This window comes from Diachasmimorpha longicaudata, chromosome 19 (assembly GCF_034640455.1).
Source record: "Diachasmimorpha longicaudata isolate KC_UGA_2023 chromosome 19, iyDiaLong2, whole genome shotgun sequence".
Taxonomy (NCBI): domain Eukaryota; kingdom Metazoa; phylum Arthropoda; class Insecta; order Hymenoptera; family Braconidae; genus Diachasmimorpha; species Diachasmimorpha longicaudata.
In genome coordinates, this window is record NC_087243.1 from 3203438 (window position 1) to 3227203 (window position 23766).

At 39.9% G+C, this 23766-nt stretch overlaps 2 protein-coding genes across 15 annotated transcripts; one reads left to right on the top strand and one right to left on the bottom strand.

The window, feature by feature from the left end:
- The first annotated feature begins 20 nt into the window (after positions 1-20).
- On the top strand, positions 21-1402 carry LOC135171229 (gustatory receptor 68a-like). The gene is made up of 4 exons (XM_064137616.1): positions 21-965; positions 1044-1115; positions 1181-1270; positions 1343-1402. Exons 1-4 carry the CDS (start codon positions 21-23, stop codon positions 1400-1402), a joined length of 1167 nt encoding a protein of 388 aa, XP_063993686.1.
- Positions 1403-1586: 184 nt separating this feature from the next.
- On the bottom strand, positions 1587-22290 carry Ndae1 (Na[+]-driven anion exchanger 1). 14 transcript variants are annotated; one of them, XM_064137836.1, is made up of 23 exons: positions 17713-20318; positions 13654-13811; positions 13019-13144; positions 12659-12727; positions 11781-11919; positions 11430-11649; positions 11238-11361; positions 10527-10697; positions 10005-10067; positions 9411-9494; positions 8535-8629; positions 8232-8417; positions 7854-8060; positions 7216-7628; positions 6793-7123; positions 6584-6733; positions 6192-6467; positions 5729-6118; positions 5515-5622; positions 5317-5451; positions 4073-4254; positions 3796-3907; positions 1587-3316 (listed from the first exon to the last, which is right to left on the bottom strand). In XM_064137836.1, the coding sequence occupies exons 1-23, from the start codon at positions 17739-17741 to the stop codon at positions 3242-3244; spliced, it is 3843 nt and encodes a 1280-aa protein (XP_063993906.1). In that variant the 5' UTR covers positions 17742-20318; the 3' UTR covers positions 1587-3241. The 14 variants fall into 14 exon arrangements, 13 of the variants coding, with proteins under 13 accessions (XP_063993906.1, XP_063993898.1, XP_063993899.1 ...); XM_064137828.1 differs by lacking the exons at positions 9411-9494; positions 10005-10067; positions 17713-20318 and adding exons at positions 20483-20670; positions 22035-22289 and having other exon boundaries at positions 13654-13784; XM_064137829.1 differs by lacking the exons at positions 9411-9494; positions 10005-10067; positions 17713-20318 and adding exons at positions 20483-20670; positions 20857-21945 and having other exon boundaries at positions 13654-13784.
- Between the last annotated feature and the right edge of the window lie 1476 nt (positions 22291-23766).

Here is a 23766-nt window from a genome sequence, read left to right on the forward strand (position 1 = left end):
CCTTCTCTTGCCCCTGCGACATGACTGTCAACCTCCTCCGTCGGCTCAAGAAAAAATTTCAAACTAAAAAATGGTGCAGAAGAGACGTCACAGGACTAAACGTGCTCATCAATTTGTTTAAAGTAATTGGTTTATTTCCATGTGCCATTGACACATCAGTCTCCCTAAAATTTTTCCCTTCTCGACTCTGTGTCTTCCACCACGTCGCGTTGATCGTAATCCTCGGTTACTTCAATTTCTTCGTGGGAATTCCGGCAATAATACGAAGCAAAAGGACCTCTGGTGCGTTGAATCTGGGGAATATCTTGGAGCTGATCTACGTTGGAACCTCCACAGCAATCGTTATTCTCATCTGGATCGTCTACATTCTGTTCCGTTCCAAATTAACGGGTTTTGGAAACCGAGTGGTGGGGACTGACGCAATTACACGTCGATTCGGAGATAATTATCAATTGGAATCTGTCAAGACCCAGTGGATAGTCTTCGGAATAATATATTTAATAATATTCAACTTCTTTTTGTTCAGTGATATTTTTTTTCGTAATCAAGTCACGTCACAGGTACTACCCTCCATCATCCTGCTTCTATTTGTAATACAGTACACCTTAATTGTGCAAATTATGAGGCGACGTGTGAGGGCTTTGAACAAAATGATTCTACGGAACGATCGGAACCCCGGAAATGACGAGATCTTCAGGACTTTCGAGTCCTGGAGAGAAGCGCAAGACCAGATTTATGAAGCTGGTGTCGTAATCGCCGATTTTTACTCATTTCCGATTCTGTTCGTTATGGGGCTCGCTGTTTACGGTGTTGTTTACAATAGTTATTATTTATTGAAGCACTGGAATCGCGACGATTATCAGGTTCGAACGTATTTTCGTCTCCTGGACGACGCGGTGTGGATCGCTCATTTTTTAATTCCGATTGTTCTTCTGGTGGTTGAAATTGATGATCTCCTCCACGAGGTATTTCAGACTTTGGAGATTATTCTGGGTCATATTACTCGCGATTTATAGATAATTTTCGTAATGATCCGGTTGCAGGTCAAGGAAAAAGCTGTTGTGTGTCGCAAATTGTTGGTGAGATATCAAGAACATCAAGAGCTTCGATGTCAGGTGAGTTCTAATTAATAAATTAGGATTTCCTTTATCACATGAAAACTGCGGGCTCTAATTTTCAGATTAAAAAGTATCTGTACGAACTGCTGCACGAAAATATCAACTTCACCGCGTTTGGATTTTTTTTGCTGAACAGAACTGTTCTGCATTCGGTAAGAGCTCTCCACAAATGAGATTTCCACGTCAAACAATTAAATTCGACGTTTTATCAATTAATTGCTTAGATGTTTGCAACGACGGTAACATATCTCGTCCTCATACTGTACTATCTCAATCCTCGTTGAGATAATGGAGGCAGTACACATCAAGGAACCTCTCCGGAGCCTGAACAGTAATTTAATAACAATCATTAACTTCTGCTTACCTGACAAAAAAAATGTTGTATGATAACACAAAGGAAAGAAGACATTTTGGTGAATGCCGGGAAGGTCAGGTCTTTGTGCTGAAATAATAAATAGTAATCACTCATTTTATTATTAATTCTTTATTTATAATATACTGCAACATACATCCGTTTGCATACGCAATGGCACTGACATGAGATGTGGCAAAATAATATATCACTCGGACTGAGTTGCACCGACGTAGGCTCATTTCATATGAATTTATTTATTAAAAAAATTATCTCTAGCAACACTCACCACATGTCTCCCCGAAATGTGTCCACAGGACGAATCAGATGCCAAACGTCGAAGAACATAGACTCATTGACTATCAAAAACTAGATCAATGGAAATTTTCTTAATGCGAAAGTGGTTACTGAAAAACCGTTAAAAAAAAAAATTAAAAAACGGAGTTTCGAACCCCAGTCAATTATTTGACAGGCCGGGACTCTACCGCCTGCGCCACTCGGCGCAAGCTAATCTTGCTGCAATTTTATTATATATAAAGGAAGAAGGAGCATTTTTTTGGTGATTTGCATGTTTTATTGCAAAAATCGTCATTCCCCGGGTGTCTACGTTTCCCTAGGGATGTCAAGGAGTGAGAAAGAATATTTTCTTTTTTTTCCTAGTGAAATTACAGGTCTTACGCCGGTTTTTCTCTTTTTTGTACCTATTACGGCGCCTGGGGGGTGATCCACGCGTCCGGGGGGGGAATTTCCTGGCGTTGGAGGTTCCCCTGGGTGCCCCCAAGGCCCAGAAGCAAAAAAAAAAATTTTTAAACCATTTTTTCAGAAAAAAAAAAATTGTGGTTGAGGGGAATCGAACCCCGAGCGTGAATTCTTAAAGGGTCAGAGGGTCTCTACCGCCTGCGCCACCCGGCGCAGACAAAGTTCATTGCAATTTTATTGTATATAAAGGAAGCAAGAACATGTTTTTTTGGTAATTTACATGTTTTATGGGGAAAATCATCATCCCCTGGGTGCCTACGCACCCCTAGGGATGGTACGGAGTGAGAAAAAATCCTTTTATTTTTTTCTTACAAAAATTACAAGTTTTACCCCGGTCTTTTTATTTTTTTCTACCTTTTATAGCGCCTGGGGGGTGATCTACGCGTCCGGGGGGGAATTTCCTGGCGTTGGAGGTTCCCCTGGGTGCCCCCAAGGCCCAGAAGCAAAAAAAAAAATTTTTAAACCATTTTTTCAGAAAAAAAAAAATTGGAGTTGAGGGGAATCGAACCCCGAGCGTGAATTCTTAAAGGGTCAGAGGGTCTCTACCGCCTGCGCCACCCGGCGCAGACAAAGTTCATTGCAATTTTATTGTATATAAAGGAAGCAAGAACATGTTTTTTTGGTAATTTACATGTTTTATGGGAAAAATCATCATTCTCCGGGTGTCGACGCACCCCTAACCCCTTTCCATTTTTTGTGAAAAAAATCAAGTTTCGAGAAAATTCTTTTAATCGAGTAATACTAAATCGACTCACGTTATTTAATCATCACAATCGTATTAATTAGCATGTAATACTTGGATTCTGTTGTTCCATCTGCTGATCAGAAGATACAATGTGCGTCAGAAAGAATTAATGAGCTGATGCAATTGTGAGTGCAGTTTTTCGTGAGCAAAACACGACGCAGACGACATTTACACTGACATTCCCTGATTATCTAATTAATTGATTCAATGAGTGTCAATGCAGGAAGACTATCTTCCAGAGTTCCTGTCAAACTGTCTCAAGACTCTTCAAACTGATGTTTCAGCGGAGGTGGTGCCGTTTGGTTTAAAAGATCCGGGTTCCTTAGCGCGAATAAGATCGACCTGCAATACAATGTCATTAATGAAATAAATTATAAGAGAGTGGTCGCTCAGCTAGGGAAGATTAAGCCAATTGGGGATGATCTTAGCTCATTTGGATGATTCAACGAAGCATCACGTCGACGGGCCGTTGTGCTTGACTCGGTGATTGTGCAACATTAAATCCATGCATTGGCAACACTCGACAATTCAGCATAAAAAATTACGGTGAAATCAACATTAATAAAATGCAGATTATGACATCAATGATGACTGGCAATATCATTGCTTTCTCACTCAGGGTCTTAACGTTACTCACTGAAGGTCGCATTAAACATGAAGGAAGTGTCATGCCGGTGCTCTCGGTGACAGTTTGCAAAGTGTGTGATACATAATTTAATGTATTGTTCCAAATAATAAATTTCTATGATTTTTCAACAAAAATCAATGCACCAATCACAATTCAATTGTGATTACAATTCAGAGTCATTGATGCTGGTCACCTTGATAGATATACCGCAGTCATCCTCATCCTCCTCGGTCATTGTGGTCAATCGTGTTGTCTCATCCACAGGACTTCCCTCTCTCTTGAATGGCTTCTTCTGCTTTCCCAGACTTTCCGACGAGAAAACGAAAACAAAATTGATATTGTACAGATATTTAAATGTTCAGGTAAATTCTCTATGATACGCTAAGCGATAGAATGATGCTGGTAGCGATGATGTCATGATGCATGATGATATTTATGTAACAATATGTATATTCATTCAATCGTCGTACTTGATCATCTTCGGTTGTTTCTTCTCTGTTGAATTGACATCGTTAACTTGCTTCCAAATTCCACTTTTATTGACTTCCTCGCTGATATTGATGCTGGTCAAAGGTATCTTCATGACATTACCATTTGCCAATGATATCTGGAGGTTACTGGTATCACCGTAATCCGACGTTTCCTGCTGCTCCTGAAGCCATTAATTTCATCGATGGATTCTGACATATCATTGTAATTAACTGACAACTTAATTAGATTGCTTTCACATTAATCGTGTGCTGTGAAGCTCAGGGAAGGTACTGTACACAAATGCTGCTAATTAATTTCACTCAAAAACAATTACTCTACTAAGCGAATAACGGTATTTGGGCAACTGAGATATGGGGGCTTTTGTCAGGTTATCGCTGTGTCCTAATGCTATGACGTTAGAAAATGATAATTCAAGGTAATCATACCTTGAGCTCTTTCAATCCTCCCGTGGATGATGTACGCGGTATAGCGTGTATTACGTCAAAAGCCATATTTGTTGTTTTTTTTTACACTATTCATTGGAAGGAGTGTTTGGTGTGGGCTACAACGAGACACCTAGGTGATGGGCAATGTGTGTGTGTGGCTTTTAAATAAAGAACAGTTGTACTCAACAAATGGTTTAAATAATAATGTATTTAACAACTGGGATTCAATGGGAGGACGCAAAGAATGTCGTGATATACGGGTGTATAAAGTGTTACGAACACCGTCGACATGATTATCGACAAAATGTTTGGATCATGAGCCTAATAATTCAATTTAATATTGTTTAACAAATTTTCTTTACACGAGACATTTGGCACATCGTTTACCACTGATTTGTATCTCAATGGTTATGTATTATATATTTTTTTTATCTACTTCAACCTGTTGTCGATTGCGATGAGTTCAACGATCAGGGAAATCACTCGACAACAGACTGACAATTATCCTAATTAATTTGGGCATTGTAAACGTAACAAAAAAACAGATAAACGTAATAAATTTTTAAAAACATCTACTCTCTCCTCGCGCTTCTAATTGGAAGCACAATAATCTGTTTAGGATCTTTACTGGCGGATTACGATATGACTCATGTATTTGGTGGTGATGTATCGTAGAGAGTCTTTTTATCATAGTCGCACAGTGATATTGTGACCACGGGACACGCAGTCCCGGGATCACTTCTCGGATGTTATTTGCGACAGACGATTGCTCTTAGTATTCGGGTTACGGTGCTAACCTCGCCGCTCTCCAACTGACGCAGATCATCGGCGTGCTTCTTGGTTGACTCTGGCATAACATCATCGAGAATCTTCAGCTCACGACGAGTGAAAAGTAGATCCAATGATTTACGAATACCAATCATTACCACCAACTGTTAGGAAATCCGTACAAATTTAGATAAATCATTCTCCTTGGAAGTGGTGCTTGCACTTACCATTAACGGGAATAAGATTGAGGTGCTGCTAAACGATTTTATCGTCCAGAGACAGGCAAGACAAGTTATCTGAATTAACGTGAACATGTGAACTCGCTTCAGGGGGACCTGGAGGGAGAAGACAAAGTGTGAGGATTTTTTTTCTGATTCTTCAAGGATAGGGAGACAGTGGGACTTCTCTCTTCCTCTTCACCTCGAGACATTGGATATTTACCTGACGTAGGAACATGTAGTCAGGTTGATATTTGACAGGCATGAGCATGATGAGTATTCTATCGAAGAATTGGAGGCCCTTGAGTGACGCAACGCCCATGTACAGAAATACCCCAAATAGTACTGGCATTGGAATGTGGCTGAGCATCGGTGTGAGTAAAACAGAGCAACCAATCATGAGGAATATCAATATGTGGGTGACACGCTGTTCCCGGACCCCCAGAAATTGGGGCTTTTCACCAGGTGCTGCACACTCGGACTCGAGTTTGAGCGAATTAACGTGATTTATTGACAGGACGGTGGCTGCTACGAACCAGGGTAATCCCATTACTGAGCAGATTTCAATCAGTATCGCCAGGACGAAAAGATCGAGGTGATAGCCACAGCCTTTCTGTACCAACAATGACAATAATTCGAGCAATTCTATCGTCAATTAAATTATTTTTATTTTGAAGGAGACGTACCTTCAGTTTATTTTCTTTTCGGTTGACGATAACCGCAGTTATCTGTTGATCCATGAAAATTAAAATTGTTCCCAGTAGTGCGGGTAAGCACGCGACAATGGCACTCCACCAAGGATTTTCCTGGAACGGCCAGATTATCCAACCCCGTCCCTCGAGGGTTGGCTTGAATTCACTCGGCACTTCGAGCTTTGGAGTTGCGATTCCCGTGTAGTAATCGAGTATTGACATTGAAAATATCGCGATTATCACTGCGAAGTCACTTACGATTTGTCTCACCTGAGAATATAAATAATTTCCTTCTGTTTTCTCTTTTTTGTTCGTCGCTGAGGGTTTTGGTTTTGCAATAAAATTCATACTGAAGACGATGAAATTAAATGTTCCGTCATTTTTACCTTTGATGGGAAGAAAAGGGCATTTTTGAAGTCCTTGAGTTCGACTGACAGCAAAAATGTCCCCATGAAAAGTATAATTGACATCAGGAACACATCGGGCACGTAATCAGGCGTTAAGCATCCCTCCCCTGTTAAGGTACCGTTCAAATTCTGAAACAAGAAGTAGTTAATTAATCCTGAAGCTATAGCAGGTCTCACAGAGCTTTTACCTGACAGGAAACTTTGTCCAGAGAAGTCCAATTAACACTGCTGTAGCTCCCCGGCAATGTTAATGAACTATTAGGCGGTTTGCACATGCAATTAATGTCCAGGAGTTCATGTCCATGGGTATCCAGGGGATACTTCTTCCCAATAGCGAAGACGTTCTCCACTGCTTTGTAGATGAAGATGAAGGCTATTAAAGTAGCAAAATTCTCTTCGGTGAATCTCGTTATGTAGCACACGAAAGCGCTGGCATCGATGGCCACGAGCACTATGAGAATACCAGCGATCCAGGAGCCGATCCAGAACCGGAAGGACATGTAGTTCCAGGCGGTTTTTCTGCGAGAAAAATCGCGAGTAATTTTCCACCCCTCAGGGCATTTATTCCGGGTAATGGGAGAGTGAATTTGAGAGGATTTTCTTTCACTCACTTGCAAAATTCGAAGACTATCGTCTCGAAGACGAGGACAGGCCCCGTTGAACCAAGAATAGTGAGTGGTTGACCGGAGAAAAAACCGTAACCCACTCCACAGACGAAACCAGACACTAGAGATTCCATGGCCGCCATGTTCTTACCGGTAGCTTCACTGAGGAGACCTCCAAAGGTGATTATGGGCGAGAGACAAGCGAAGTACAGAAAAATAAAGGATGCGATGCACTGAAGGGCCATTGCATCCTTGAAATCGGAAAAGTAGAACGGAGCTTTTCTCTTAATATCGTTGATGAGCCCACCGAATAATCTCCCCGTTCTCGATAATCCCGACTCCTCCCGGAGCTTTTGTTCGTCAGCCTCTTCGTCCACCTCCTCTTTAGGTTTCTCTTCTTTCGGTCTTTTTCTCGTGTCCTGTAATAAGAGATTTAAGTACCGAAGATAAACGCTTGTCCTCGTTGTCGAGGAAACATTGTTTTCAGCGTTGAGGAGACATTGGTGGTCTCCAGAGTAAAATGGACCAGTTTTAATTATGAATTTCCAGAGTAAATGTGGACATAGTAAAGCTCTGAGTTTTTCAAAATTGTTTGCAAGCTTAATTTATGAGGAAAAAGGGCGTTTGAACAATTGAATGGTCACCTGCGAGGGAATAGCTGCAGGTGGTTCTATTCTTATCGTCGGGTCCCACTCCCCAGGTGGCAGGACAGTGACGGCATCCAAAAATTCGTCGATCCCCGCCAATAAATGATTTCTATTCTTCGCTTTGTAGGCGACATCGTGGAAGACCTCGTCGGACATGAGGGTCGCCATGGCCCTTCCGATCTCATGAAAACCGGAAATCCCACCCTGTTGACCGTATAATCATATGAGTAAGAGTGTCTCCCTCAATCAGACACTTATATCGTCAGGGGGAGCATTGACACCACAACGAAAAATTTATTGTGGGGCACATCAGCCATTGTGATTCACAATGATCATTTCGGGGCCCTTATGAAGGGAATTGTTGTTTGTTATTACCATCGGCCCGAGAAGAATGAAAATGAATCTCGTGGGCACTGGTACTTCCGTTAAATCTCCCATCATATTGGCCTGGCTGAGGCGGATAAAAGCCGGTAGTGTTTTCTCCAGGAAATCAACTTCCCCGACTAGAATATTACTTGCTTCGGCACCTGCCGGGATCTTCCGCATAAAATGGGTATTTACCTAGAACCAACGCAGGTTCAATGATTTTTATTTAATTATTTATAACTGAAAATCCCCAGAGTTTTCACTGGAAATTATTTCCTGACTCTCACAGGTATTTTTTTTTGTGTCAATTACCTTGTGATTACCGTCCCCGTTGTCTAAACCTCCGGAACTGTGATTTCTGCTTATCGATATGCTGCTGGGACTTCGATCTATCGTTGGCTCTTGACCTGGAAGATTGATATTGCTTGCAGAATACTGGAATAAGCGCGACGTTCAATTTTGTTGCAACGTGCAGTGCAGTTCTTTCTCGGGGATTCATTCCGCATTATTTATTGATAGCTTCGCGAGTTGACTGGCTTTTTCATGGAACAATGGAATTGTTGTCGAGAAAGAACTGGATTTGTGAATTGAACACGCACGAAAAAAAAAACGAGTGGGAATTTTTCATTATTTTCGGAAAATTCAGTGGAAAAATTCCATCCGCATTTTTTTCGTTTAAATTATTTAACAACGTCTAGGGTTTATACAAGCAAATAAAGGATTGCAAAAAATCAACATTTCATACGATTGTTAGTTAGTGCTCAAGGGATCGTTGGGTTTTATCGTTTGCATGCACGCGACTTCTAATCCATTGCATGATGAAATGTCAAGGATGAATATAACTCTCCCCTTCGTGACTGACCTGTTACATTATCCCACATATTATTATTTACAGCGTAAGGTGAATAAAATTATATTTACATTGGATTTGGGGTGAAAATGTATGAAATATTCGTGAAGCTCCCGAGAAATTGTGCTGACGTCTGAAGATTGATGTCGCATATGGCACATGGTGAATGATATTATGAAAAATTCATGTCCTCACAGCGCTCGTATTTTTACAACCGACAGTAAAGCGTTTGAATCGATCGTGTGAATGATGAAAAATCGATGGCAATGCGAGCACTATCAGGCGTGAATTAAATATTTTTTTATAGTGAAATAATTAAAGCGATTCATCAGGTTTACCAGGTATGGCAAGAAATCGGCTGCCGGCACTTATTCCTGTGCCACCATGACTTGCTATTGCCGGTGCAGAGTTTGATTCCTCCACTATGAAGCACGAAATGATAGAACAGAAATAGACGATGGATATTTTATGTACAAGGAATATTTCTAGGGGTGTGGACAGTGGCATGAAATTATTGATTATGATATTGTTTTTTTTTTTCGATGGATTCAACAAGGTGCGACCTACACTGTTGTAAAAAATATTGACAGCTCTGGACAATCGAAATTTACTCACCGGAACCAGGAAAATTTTTTAAATAATTTAAATTAATGTTGTTCCAATATTTTTCAACAGTTTAGGCACATCGAGGTACATTGAGATCGTTTCATTGTGCTTTAATTAAATCAGAAGTCTGACGTACCCATATGCGTTCAGTTTCTAGTCTAACATTGAGATGGTCAGAGTGAAATTAGAAATAGGAAATTTCTGACGTGCCAGACAATACACGTAACAGGGTGAGATAGCACAATTTTTGTTAATATATTGATACAGATGGTTATTCAATTTTAGATAAATATTTTAATCCATCGAAATAAACGTGACCATCTGACCTTTCAGACGACACATTGCGATCCACGCGGTGAATCCTACTACATGAGGTATGTTGAATTCAGCTAACGATTGAGCACCAAAAGAAAAAAATTATTTAATTCAAAATGTTTATGAATAATTGGGAAATCGTAATGAATTCGTTACTCAGTGGGTTATTTTACCCTTCGGTTTTCAACAGAGAAAAGAAAAAATTCTGGTTTAAGTAGACATTGACCACAAAATCCAAATAATCTTATGTTTCCCAACTTTAGTAATTTTTTAAAACTAGAAACTTTTCTCTTCTCTGTGGCCTCGAAGTCCTCCCTCCTCCCCGATGACTCCCTAAACTCTATAACCATATTCTGGAGCACAGCTAACTTGCACTCCAAGTTACTCAGGGAAATCAAATGTATTGGGTTAATATTCAATCAAACTAGCATAACAAATTCAGGGAGACTGGCTTGGAAGTTAGTAACTGTAGCTGTTGGTATTTTCAAACGCATACCCATCACCAGGTAACAATAATGTGACCTTGTTTGTACCTGGTACAAGGAGATACGGCCCTTTTAGGTCTTTCGAGTCTTTCGATATAAGTGCTGTATTTGGATTTGGACAGCTTGTACTGCGTGGCACAGCTGGTGAATATGCATCACTGGGACGTGCCTGTAAATCTGATCTCAACAAGCCACGCATACCACATGTAAAGTCACAATCTGCAAATTTTTTTTTTTGCGCAATGCATTAATCAGGCTCTGGAATGATCCACCACAATTGGGGATAACAAAAAAATATTAAACTTAAAGTAAACACGTATTTAAATGACTCAGGGTAATTTAGAACTGTTTAACTAATTCTAGATCACCTCTTTAAATTTTTCATACGTGTATAAACGAAAAAATAAAATAAAACAAACCTGGGGCGAAGTGATAACAGGTGAATAAACGAATAATAGATAAGGAACATATTCGATAAATAAAAAAAATCAATAGGTAAGCGTCAGGATGTCTGGAGAGTTTGAAGGTTGAAAAAAAATGAGGAAATAGGGGTCTGTGGTGTTCACCTTCCAAGACCTTGTCCCCGATTTCACTGTGAACTCATCTCCCCCTGAAATTTCCATTGATCCACCGAGTGTTTCTGATAGTTCTGATAACGATACTAACGTCCACACAAATTGTATCTCCGATAGCTGACCAAGTCTCATCAATTAATCTCATTAATTTTGCATTGATTATCAAAAATGATTTATTACTCACTCTTCGAAGACGAGTGATTTCTTCCGATGTCCGCTAATGACCTGATGATGGGCAAACGCGACATGTTGGTATCCTTCCGGCGCTCGTGCTGATGCCGATGTCGCACCAGCAGTGCCTCCCTCACCTGCAATATCCGAATCATATTGACACTGAATTTCCAGTGATTTTCACTGGGGAAACAAGATGGAGTACCTTCTCGCGAGTATCGATTGGGAGAACACCCTTGCTGATCATGTTATCGAGAACTAGATCGGCAATTTGCTCGAGACTGCTCGCCTCCATGTCGAGCATAACTGTCCCATTGAGCAGAAGACTTCTCAGCTCGAATAACGAGTGGAGTGATAACGTTGCAACGTGCGGTTTGCTCCAGCGGTTTCCACCCTCTTCAACGTCCTCCTCGAACTTTATCCAACTGGGGAATAATTCCGTTACAAATGGGGAAAAAATATTTTCATTGAGTTTAAACCGAATAGAATGAATAATTTTTTAAGTCCTTAGTGGAAAAATTTTTGTAAATTTTTGGGGGAAAACGAGAATTAATACCGGGCTGTTTCCTTCCACTCCATCTCGTCTCCATCCTTGACGAGCTCCTCCATTTCCGAGAAAAGGGGATGAGACTCGTGGGCATCATCTCCAACCTCTTCACCCAGGATAAATTGCACCCTTTGTGCCGGTGGAGTGACTGAAATTATAGTTTTATCGTGGATTTTCAAAGCTGTGGGACTCTTCAAGATAAATAAAAGGGGAAGAACTCAAATGTTGAATGATATTTGTGGATAAGCATTAGCCAGGGAAGATCAAATCTCCTGAAGATCTAAATCATTCGAAACAACTCAATAACCATTCGCAGTGGTGGGAGAGGGATGAAATTAATATAAGTGTTTTGTATATTTAAAATGGAGTGGAAAATAAATCCTCAAACGTTTCAGTCGTTCAATTATTCACATGAAGTGCAACAAATTTGGTAATTTGAAGATATTTTTCCCTCCAGAAATACATAACAAGTGCGTTCTCACTATAAATATTTACCTGAAATATGTACACGAAGAGAAAAGTTCAGTGAAAATTGCCTGCAAAATTCTGGTACCTTAATTTATTAACACGAAATAATTATTGACTTAATCGCAATTTTCCTGCAACTTTTTCCCTTCTGTATCTGTTAAATAAATAAAGGAATGTTTTTTATAATTATAACGAACGAGAAAGTCCAACGTAAAAGGCGAAACCATAGCATTATGTTTCATAAAAGTCTCTACAGGTAATTAATTAAATTAAAAATGAAAATAACTGAGGCTGAGTAAAAGGGGTATAGAAGCAAAGAGCTGATAAAATTTTCTTGCTATTCGACAATATCTCGCATTCAGGGAAATTCCGTGAAAACCCCGATGAATACAAGATTTTATCGGTGATTGTGGGCTTACATATAGTCTCGCCATCGGGGTCACAGATGCTAGCTAGTCGACTACCCCTTCTCGCCATCATCAATGGCCCTGTAATGTCAACGAGAAAAGCAACTCGTCTATTGCCCTTAACCATTGCCACTGGATTTTTTTTTTATTTATTTACCACTAGAGTATCTCCACGCGAGTGAAAAAAATCCACCAATTTTTATCATCGAGGATCGCGATTCCCTTCCTCAAGGGAGGTTATCATCAGTCTGGTGGGACTGATATGATACCGTTGAGGAAAAATTAATTTGGAAGATGGAGAAACCGTGATACGAATACTCATAACTGAGAAACACATTCAGAATGAAAACATTCACTGAAAATATCACTTACTGGGTCGCTCATTCTCGGATTCCTCTTTGCTATCGGGTTGACGTGGGTGGTGGTGTTTGTGATGCCGACGATGTCGTTTTTCACCTGGGAGATGAACACCCACATAGACAGTGTGCGCCCTGTGTCCTAAAAATGAAGAGATTTTTCAATTCCGACATTTTGTCGCGGAGTTGAAAAGAAATCAGACAAAAACAGCGATTTTAATGGGGATGTCTGCCAAGTTGGGGGACGGTGGCAGCGGGGGGAGGGGGGTTATCGAATGCAATTCCCGGGAAAATTGCCCGTATCGATCGAATCCAAACGTCACAGAGAAACGTCACTCCGCAGATGATGACGGGTAAATAACCTTTGACATTTATCACCAGGGGGTGGACACGTGTACGCGGGGGTGGGTGAACTTCCAATACTTTATATTCGATCACTGTATGGGGGGATATTTTTTATAACCAATGCAGAAGCGACATAAATTCGGAAGATCAAATATAATTTTCCAATTAAAAACAGCAGTTTATTGGGAATTTTGGCGAATAAAAAATGAATAGCCTTGAAATTCAATAACTCCTGATTGAACGAGTTCTAAAGACACCCCCCCTCCCCTCCCCGTGGGGAATGGGAGTGAATGAAAGGGCCATTACCTTCGTAATCCTTCTCCGAGAAGGACTGATGTGTGATGCGTGCACCCGGGTCCTTGGGCGCTTCATCATCCCCGGGATTGATGGCTTTTCCGTGGCCACCGCCACCTCCACCCCCGGGCTGCATCCACGGTCTTGAACAAAGAAGGGGATAGTAATGCCTGAAAAGTGGAATTCATTCGCGTTTAGTAATTTAGCCAGTAACAATGTGAACCAGATAATTTTCTCGCGCGTGGGCGACAGTCCATTCCCCTGATACCATTTACCCGCGTGTCAGATAATTCTCGACAATCTCCGGTCTATTCCGTCGATGAGGAGTCACGTGAGTTCCTTGAGGGAGCTGTGGATGTGTAAAATCTACAATATTGTTAGTAATAATTGTTTAAAACTCGTGGGGTAGTGGGAGATGGATTATTTGTGAAATTATCGAGGGGAAAACCGCTTGTTTTTTATGGCGACCGATTGATTGCTGAAAAAGCTGGAAAAAGGTTTCAAAATGTTTACATAAATTATTAATATTACAGACAGATATAAAATTGTTACAGTTTTACAAAAAATATTCCTGAGGACATCGGAAAATTCGTAAATTAAATAAATGAATCCAGGTTTATGATTTATAATCGTTATCTTACTCGGGAGTATCGATCACAGGATCGTCAACCGAACCGACCGATTGCTCTTCCGATTGTGATGCAACAGCAGCTGCTGGGAGTGATCTTATAGTCGAGACAAGATGCCGACGATGAATAATCGTCAGTGCAATAATCGTAACATGATAACTACTGCACTTCCGCTGCGATTATCAGCTGAAATACCGAGTGGTGAAGGTCGATTACGAGGTTGCAACCTCGATAAAAATTCCTCATGACCCGGGATCATGACTTTCTGACCGAGAAATCACCTTATCAATCATCGGAATTTAATTCTCATTGATTTGTAATAACAATTGGTGAATTTTAATAAATTTTCTTCGTTTCCAGTATTTTTTTAAACTCAAATTCTCGCAGAACTTGTGCTACGACTTTTCCGGGAAAATTTGTTCCCAAAAATAAAGTAATTGTCCTCGTGAGACATTTACATGCAATTTGTTCTCCAGAAAATTACCTGGAAAATTGGGGAACTGTTTATTTGCAAAACTAAACAATTTCTACTGGCGTCAAATATTATTTCCGTTTATTTGTGGATAAAAACGGAAGTCGTCAGCAGGAAATAAAATTTTTTGCAATAATAATTGCTCTCGTGAGACATTTATATGTCCTTTCGGTAAATGGATTCGGCCCTCCGAGAATTGCGTGGGCTATAGAATTTTATTGCGAAAAAATAGGGCTTCAAATGTCACAAAAAACTGACGACAATTTTCCTGTCATCAGCATTTTGCAAAGTCAAAAGCAACAAGACAAACATTTAATCCCCTGAAATTAATTGAGTCGTTATCATTTCGTAACGAGCCAGCGGTCAAGATCACATGACGTTCCTGACGACTGCCGGGTAGCAATTGAATAATTACCGCAGTAATAATGACTGTACCCTACGACTGGGGGGAGAGAATGACGTGGGGTCGACATCATAATCTCCGATCCCGATTGTTTAATTGTCAGAGGTCAGCGGAAAGGGCCAGCGAATCTCTCTCAATTCTGTACTCAAACTGAAACAGCAGTTTGATAATCACGTGGCTGTTGACAATCAGCCGAACGGCAATTCAATCGTCATCGATCGTTCATTTTTCGATGTACAACTCCGTGTAATGATGATGAAGTTGTGATTGAGTTGTATCATCAGGTACCGTCGACGTGGGATTGAAATCAATTTCTATTAAGGGGTTGGAGGGATGGCAGTGACATTGTGTGTTCATCAAGAGAGTATTAATTGGAATGGCTAGAGTCTGATGAGTCCCTGGGATTCTGTACGAAAGGGATAGCCCTTTGAATTCCCTTCGATCGAAGGGGACGAGAAAGTTTCAAATTATTCGAGACGTTTTCATTTTATTCCACTCCTCCAGCGACGTTTCGATGGACATTAAGGGCCCGGGAAGGGACGACCGGGGGCATTACTTGAAGAACACAAGGGGGAGGCCCTTGTGACAACAGATATCCTTTTCAATACCTCGAGAAAGTGTATTTTCTTTCCGTTAAAGTGGAGGAGAAACTTTCAACTTATTTACGAGAGGTTTTTTTTCACTTGAGAACTTGAGGAAGTTGTGGGTCTTGACACGTTTTATTCCACTTCACTTCCGTTCCTTTGCATGCTCTCCTTCGATGAATCCACAGTGACCAAATTTTTTTATTCCACCTCAACTCGAACTTGAAGAACTGAATGTCAATTGAATGGTGATGAAGAAATGTAATTATTTGATGAACGTAATGGAGAAGCCCTTGTGACAATATCATTTTTCAATTCAAGTGGATGACAATGTGACCTCCCACACCCCCTAATCATCACGTCACCGCTCATATGCGGAAATATTTCGTTAAGAGATCGAATTGACAGCGTGAGTCAGATTTCTAATGACTCCCTCCAGTAACTTCCACTTTCTGCACTCCCGGAACTCCACGAGAACTCAAATTATTCCACTAATTAGTTGTTATCAATGAACAAAAAATGGAGGTGAGGGAAAAGAAGAGGAGGAGCGTCAACTGTTGGGGGAATATCGGGGAATTTTCCATCGTAATTTTGAGTTTCTCTGACATTTTCCCAGACCATTATTTACTTTTGCAATATTATCTCTCCACTTTTTGAATAAAACAGGAATTTACAGTGCACGCGAGTCTCACCGAGTGCAATCTTATTCGCCATGCAAGGCCAGACAGCTGCACTACCTGTTGCATTTACCCAGGAACACGTCTTCACCCACATCGGGGCACATGACCCGAGGGATCATTGAGAATTGAGTAATTGTGGTTTTACCATTGGGCTCGACTTAGAATGTAATATTAGATCGGCACCAGTAGAATTTACTCGGAATACTAATTAGCGAGGGGGAAATAAAGAGGGAGTGATGGAAAATTCCCTTAAATTATTGACTTTATCGTTCTGGGTAGAGCACTGAAGGATCAACAGGATATAATAGACATAACGGAATTGTCCTGATAAATTTCCCCCGCGTTTTCTATTGTGTCTCCGGACTGGAAATTAAATGGCTCTAAAGCTGTCATGTACACCGAATTAATCATAGCTTGATTCCAATTATGACTGTCTTGTGGTGGTACCCCCAATCACTCTCACTTTGAACCCGACAATATCCGGTAATGAGGTAATTACAGGGCTCAATTTCTCAGCTCGTATTTAACGTGAGTTTCGATTATCTGGGGAATTTCCTTGACAGTAAACCATCCTTTGTACATAAAAATATGTCATTACGATGTATGTTATCATGTTATCGGGGTCCGGAAGTGTTTGACAGCATTAAAATGACCGCGAACCTATTTTTTTCCCGGTGATATATCAAAAATTGAAAAATCTTTTGGAAAAATTCAATTTAAACATCAGAAAACTCGTCTGTTTTGCCCCACCGTCCATTTTAATAATAATTAATTATTTTTCCGTTGAAAAAAACCTTCCGCCCACTCCCCAAAACCACAGGAGCGAAACGACTCGTTTAAATGTAAATTCCGCGTCACATGATATTTCAAAAAAATTGAGAAATATTTTTCACGTGACTAGTTACAAAACACTTCAGAATAATCTTTACACGCAATGAATAATGCAAAATTCACATTCTGCCATTGAGCATAACCAGGGGAACATTGAACTCCACACGCGGTAAATAAAATATTCCCGGTCATTTGTGACAATTAAATAAATTAATTTGGAAATTTTCCTGACGTCTCACTGACACCTGAAATTTAATTTATATCAACAACAGGAGAAATCATTTGTTTAATCCCTGAGTCGACGACAACAATCGAACTAACGCCGATCGTATTTTGCTAATTTATCAGGGCTCATTAATCAGTGTAATGGCACATTAATTGAGCAATTAATTCGCTGATAAAATCGAGGGTTCCGCTGTTATTAATGAATTACTCGCAATCTTATCGTGTGGTATGAAAGAAATTAACCTACTTGCATGGACTACTATCGTTGTCACTCATTTATTTATTTACTCAGGCAAATTTTAGATTTAAATGGAACCTCCCGCAATCACTGATTCATCGATATCGAACGATTAAGTCTTGTAATGATTTAATTGGGGCACATGACCACTGATTAATTTATTGATTGATGATTGAGGAGGGCACGTGTTTTTGGAGTTAAATAAAATTTTGGATTTTTTACATATCGTCCACGGTTTAAGGGCCAGTGCACACGACGGCGAACGGTGAACGACTGTTTACTACGAAGTCAGTCAAACGTTTTCGTCCGTCCTAGAGCACATGGGGAAGAAATAAAGATACGTCGGGTGTTCGAACTGGCTATTGATAAGACTTGACACGCGTTTGTGACTTGTGTAGATGTGTATGGTGGGCTGGAGGAGGAGGAGAATAATGACAGAATGAATCACGACTGTTGGAATCGTAATTAGATGGGGATAAATGAGTTAGAGTCATTAAATCGTTTGAATATGTCGCGGCAGAATTTTTCTTTTTTTTTATTAATAAAATAAATGGTATTGAGGTGGGATGGAAACTAGGTTGTAAATGAAGTGAAGAGCGACGTTTGGGTGACGGTAATTAAACCGAAATTTCGGGATTTTTTAAATTTTAAGTCGAAAGAATTTTTTATCGTTCTGATTTCACTTTTTTGGTAATTGAATTTTAATGTGTTCCGTTTGGAACGATTTTGACTGGTATTCGTGGTATGAATGGTGTTCATTGGCCTTTGTTTATTGAGATATTTAGTTGAGAGGTAATAAGAAGTCATTGGCCAGCCAATCAACAAATATCAATTAAAATTAATGCTTAATGAGATGAAAAAATATAAAAAATGTGAATAAAAATCGTGAATAACTTGGATGAGCTTGAGGTATCGGAAAATATCGATAGTTATCGAACCCAATATCAATCTCCAAATCACTGAGGCAAACATTCCACGGGCAGTTATCACTTCCGGATTTTTAAAAAATCCCCACTCAAATTCCTCATTTTTCAAACGTGTCTCGGACATTTCCGAAGCTCTCGAGTGATAATTAATCTGTCCCTCTGAGTACTTGCGCAATCTTCGACGCAAGGTGTATATAATTACGGATTGATTACCGCACATGTGATGCCGCCGACAGGAGAACGTAAAAAGGAAGAACAATATGAATATCAAAATAAAGTGATTCACACTCGATGAGATAAAATTTCTCTGAGATTGTCATTCCATGGGCTGAGGACAGACATTCCAATGGTCTCCCACCTCGGCTGGATCACCACCTTGAGGTATATGTGTTGGTAACTGCATAAAACCGGCACTAGCTGGTTGATACCAGATCGGATTACCTTTAATTACATGATAAGATGTCGAACGAACCGTTAAGAAGAAAATTAAACGATAAATTTGGGGAAATAAATAATGCCCATATGGGAAAATCAGAGGGATCTCCATTTTTTTTATCTTCGTTAAATACAACTAACGATAAAAAAATTATGTTTAGTGGTTATTCACCTTGATCTCGACTGTTGCGACAGCCGGAGAAGATATCATATCACTTCTAATCCGGGGAAATATGAGTTATTTGACGAGTATCGATACCCTTCCGGGATTAAAAAATTATGTCTGAGACTTTAAAAAGGGGAGGGGGAGTGATACAATAAATCGTAAATTTTCTGGTCGATTTAAATTCATCGAGGAAAATCACGTGAGGAGTTTCGTAATTTGTAATGAATATTTCTCGACGCGTAGAAAAATAGAATAAATAATTACCGAAGATTGATGAGGACAGGAAAAACGCTGAATCATCGAGTCCCGTGATTACTTTTTGAAAATATTTAAATCATAAGACATTTTTTATATTTGTCAGATCGACGCATCGGACTGAAGGCCTCGAAACCTTCACTTTTTTTATGAAGACTTTCCGACCAATTACAGATCAATTTGCATACGTATATCTCGGTATAAAAATGAGAGCACGTGAATTATTAACAGGTATTGAGGCAACTCTGAGGTATTAACAATAAATTACCGATGTTTATGGAGCATTTGAGAAGAGACTCGTTAGCTAACGCAATTTTTTATTCGTTTAATTAGGAATTCCCGTGGCGTATGCGATGGGAAAATGTTTACTGAGGTTCGGTGGATAGAAACGAGTGGATAATAAAATTTTTAGAATTTTTTATATCATTATTATCTACCTTTTATCAAGACTAAAAAATAAATTGTTAATATTAACGCTGAAAACGTTCGTGGGAGATTATATTCTTGACAATGAGAGACGTACGAGTGGATTATTGCGGTTTATCGTCAAGTACTGTGAGACTCTTCCAACTAATTAGCGGAAACACTTTACTAGAATTTCTCAAGGACTTTGTAAGTGTTAATCGACCTGTCGTGACATTTGAGACTTCTGCAGACCATTGATTGCGGCCAAATTAATTAATTTAGCCGTGAATGATAAGAAAATGAAGTTTCTTCGTTGATTTATCATGTAATTCATGGGAGATAAATTCAAAATTAATTAATCGCAGCATTTTTAGAGTCAAATGTCTCCCCTGAGACCATAAATCCCAAATATGGAGCAACACAGGAGTACAAAGAAGCCAGGGAAACATCGTAAGCCGACTCTGGCACGACCCTGATGGGTTAAACAACTTGTGACGATGGCTCCGCGGGGGTTTTCAAAAATCAATGATAAATTACTTAATTTATCCCAACGCCACGAGCCTCACCCCAAACTCAGAAAAATAATACTCACTCTTTGCTCGAGTCTCGTTGAAGTTGCTCCCCCAAGCAAGTGCTCACCCCCTGTCACCTCGTAAAATTCCTCAGACCAGAGCTAACAAGATCCCTCTCATGTCTTGACCTCGAAATTTTCCCCAGGGAAAATCTTGTATTCACATGAGCTTTCTCATTCTCCGGGGGTTCCAACCACTCTGGAAATGACTGAATGACATTTCGTGATGTATTTTCTACAAAGATCTGCCTTCAAGATTTTTTTTTTCGTCCAGAAATGTCAATTTTCTCCAACGCCGAAGCCCTTCGCCGGTGGAAAAAATTATTGGACTTCGTTAAACGAGAAAAAAGTCAAGGATTGAAGGATTATTTTTTTTTTGTCGTTGGGAGTATCACCGGTGACAAAGGAGTTGATGAGCCGCAGTCTGTAATCACTGGGAACAGGTGTGGGACATGCACATTACGTCACAATTTTTTTATGAAACTAACGTCGTTTAAGAGGAGCGGAGCTATGAAATTAGACGAGCCGAAGACTTTGATAAGACACCGCACCAACAGACCACGACATTGAGATTACGAACAGTTGTGTAAACAATTGTCCTACAATACGAGGAGTGTCTATCAACGTTAGGGGAGACAGGGGCATCACGTGAGTTCGCGTGTTTGAAATAGTCAATCGCACGAACAGAGCAGATAATACATTTCCGAGATGAAAATATGTGTCGTCCACCTGGTGAATAAGACACAGCAGTAAAAAGTAAAAACAAATCTGTTATTCATAAAGTCAAGTCGATTGAGAGCGACTATTCACTCGTGATAACGTTCTCATACGATTAAAATTGAATACTAATATCTAGACCAACCCACACTGTCTTTTTATAGTTTCGCATTGAAATCAAGTCAGTGTTGGGATCTTATGCATTAATTTGTTGTCTGCGTTCATTGTCAGTCGATGGAATTGTAGGTTTTCAACGCAGAATAAAATAAGTTGATTAAGTTTACGAGAACATTGTAGAATTAATTATGAACCTGGCGATTAAATTTCAAGTGGGTTATTTTTAATTTTTGGGGGAGAAAACGTTGGAAAGTCTATGAAAATGAAAATAGATCGAAAGTGGGTGGACGAGGGGTGCGATCGAAATCTGGGCCGGCAACATCCGTCGAAAATAGCCCTTTAAAACTCCCCAAAAAAAATATACCCTCGAATTGCCCCCAATTCTCCCCTATCAATGTAATAATCTTTATCTAAATCAAAACGATCGAGCGAACAAATCTGTGGGGCCACGACGTACACTAACCTCAGAGTTAATTGTTTTGTTTATCAGATAATCAACAAAATATCAGAGAGAAGTGTACTGTCGTGGTAAAAATATTAAAATTCGAGGGTTTGCAATCCCGAAGTGATTTAACAACAAAAGGGATCGAATGTGGATGGAAAAGGGACGTCCGCACGATCGAAATCTCGGCCCACAACATCCAGTCAAAAGAGCCCTTTCAAAATTTCGAAAAAAAAATTCTGGAGACCTGAAACAACCCCTGGAATCACCCCTATTGATGTAATAACCTCAAAGTACCTGTATCCAAATCACGGAGATCGAGTCAATGAATCCGAGTTGCCACAACACACACCAGTGATGATTAAAAAAAAAAACGTGCGACGCGTGTTCGCGGCACGATAGCAACTGGCGCTGGTAGAATGTGCAAGCGCCTTTACGCCCTACGTATTGATCTACCCCTCTACACTCGTGATACTGTGTATTCCCGACGGTTCACCCCCTCGACAGAGCACATCCCGAGCACACCGTAGGGAGGAAAAAAAAAATTCAAACCCCACTTCTCCTATTTTTTTCTCTTTCTTATTCCTCTGAGTTGTGCCCTTTTCACGAAAACGCGCACTGTCACTAGGCCTAGAGCCTCTCGGCCGAGTTCTCCCTTTTTTTTCCAGATGAGGGGGTGGAAAGATCGATCTAAAACCCGTGTGGGGTTGTTCAACTCCCGCAATTGCGATTTATCGTGGAATTTCGCCGGCTAAATGACATAAAAAAATTCGAAAGGGCTCAGGCCAGGGGTTCAAGTGGATCTCTCTGATTATCGGGGTAATTTGGGGGGTATTGAACTTCAGTGCGTGTGATTGAAGGCTGTGGGGGATGTTCTGTAATCCAGAAATGTCTGAGGACACGAGGTCATGAATAGTCGATGGGAAGGAGGTGACGGGTTGAGTTGAAGAATTGAATCGACTGAATTTATTGCTGTCTATTTGCTATTCTGTTGCTACGACTGGGGATGGGGGTAAATGGTGTAGCTTGCGGCGTCGCAACGTCTGGCGTCGGTTAAAGACCCCGACACCGCTGGCCAAGGACTCTGTCCTTCGGGATAACAAGGCCTCGATGGTGGAAGAGAGCGATTCGGTGTCAATGAACTTATTATTTTATTTATTTATTATGTATTTAACCTTTCGATAGTCTATCATTGGAATATTGATTTTTATTATTTTTATTTCAATGTTTTTTTATGATTATTAACTTCATCCGGAAACTGGGACGTTCCCTTGAAAAAATTGCCTGTTACACGCGGTTTTTTAAACTTTTTACCTAATTAAATCACTGAATGGTATATTTATTAATGATTTACGTAATTGTTTATTTTTTGAAGAGTTCCCAGTTAATATGGATAAGCATTCGCGAATGCAGAGACTTATGTGACCATCGGTCGGTCCATTGGGTCGCGGTTTGACTGACTGATGACACGTTAAAGATCGATTGTATCACTTGCTACGAACTAATTTATCAACAAAAATTTACCTGATTTTTTTTTATTCTCAGTCGACTTTTGATGAGAGAGATAACTCTGGACTTAAACAAAAGGGGTTACGACTATTTTTCGAATAATTATTATTAAAAAAATTAATAAAATAAAATAATAAAAATGGGCGAAAGAAAATCGAATAAATTTAACTGAAGACCAAAAAACGGTTTAAAAATCGCTAAACAATTTCTGTAAATCGACTTTACCATCGCGTCACCTCGACTGTGGAGATGGCGCCACAATCTCAAAAGCCCGACGTTCTCCTGCAGTTAAACAATTAAATATTTGACCAGAAAATATCGTCAATACGATAAAAAAAAGAAAGTCCTGACGTCCCGTCAAAAAAACGAATCAGATAAGGCTCTAAATTGACTAAATAGCCGTTGATTATCTCCCTTACGATATCCATCACTCGCCCTTCAGAAATACCTCCCTCACCGGCATCATTCACACTAATTAAAGTCATCAGTAATTATCTTATCTGAGATGAACGTGAAAAGC

Coding starts and splice junctions, on each gene's coding strand:
- LOC135171229 (XM_064137616.1), top strand. CDS start 21: ATGACTGTCAACCTCCTCCGTCGGCTCAAGAAAAAATTTCAAACTAAA. Junction 966..1,043: donor TTGATGATCTCCTCCACGAG/GTATTTCAGACT, acceptor ATCCGGTTGCAG/GTCAAGGAAAAAGCTGTTGT. Junction 1,271..1,342: donor ACAGAACTGTTCTGCATTCG/GTAAGAGCTCTC, acceptor TTAATTGCTTAG/ATGTTTGCAACGACGGTAAC.
- Ndae1 (XM_064137836.1), bottom strand. CDS start 17,741: ATGAGTGACAACGATAGTAGTCCATGCAA. Junction 7,124..7,215: donor ATAGTCTTCGAATTTTGCAA/GTGAGTGAAAGA, acceptor TTTTTCTCGCAG/AAAAACCGCCTGGAACTACA. Junction 3,908..4,072: donor AAACAACCGAAGATGATCAA/GTACGACGATTG, acceptor CTCGTCGGAAAG/TCTGGGAAAGCAGAAGAAGC.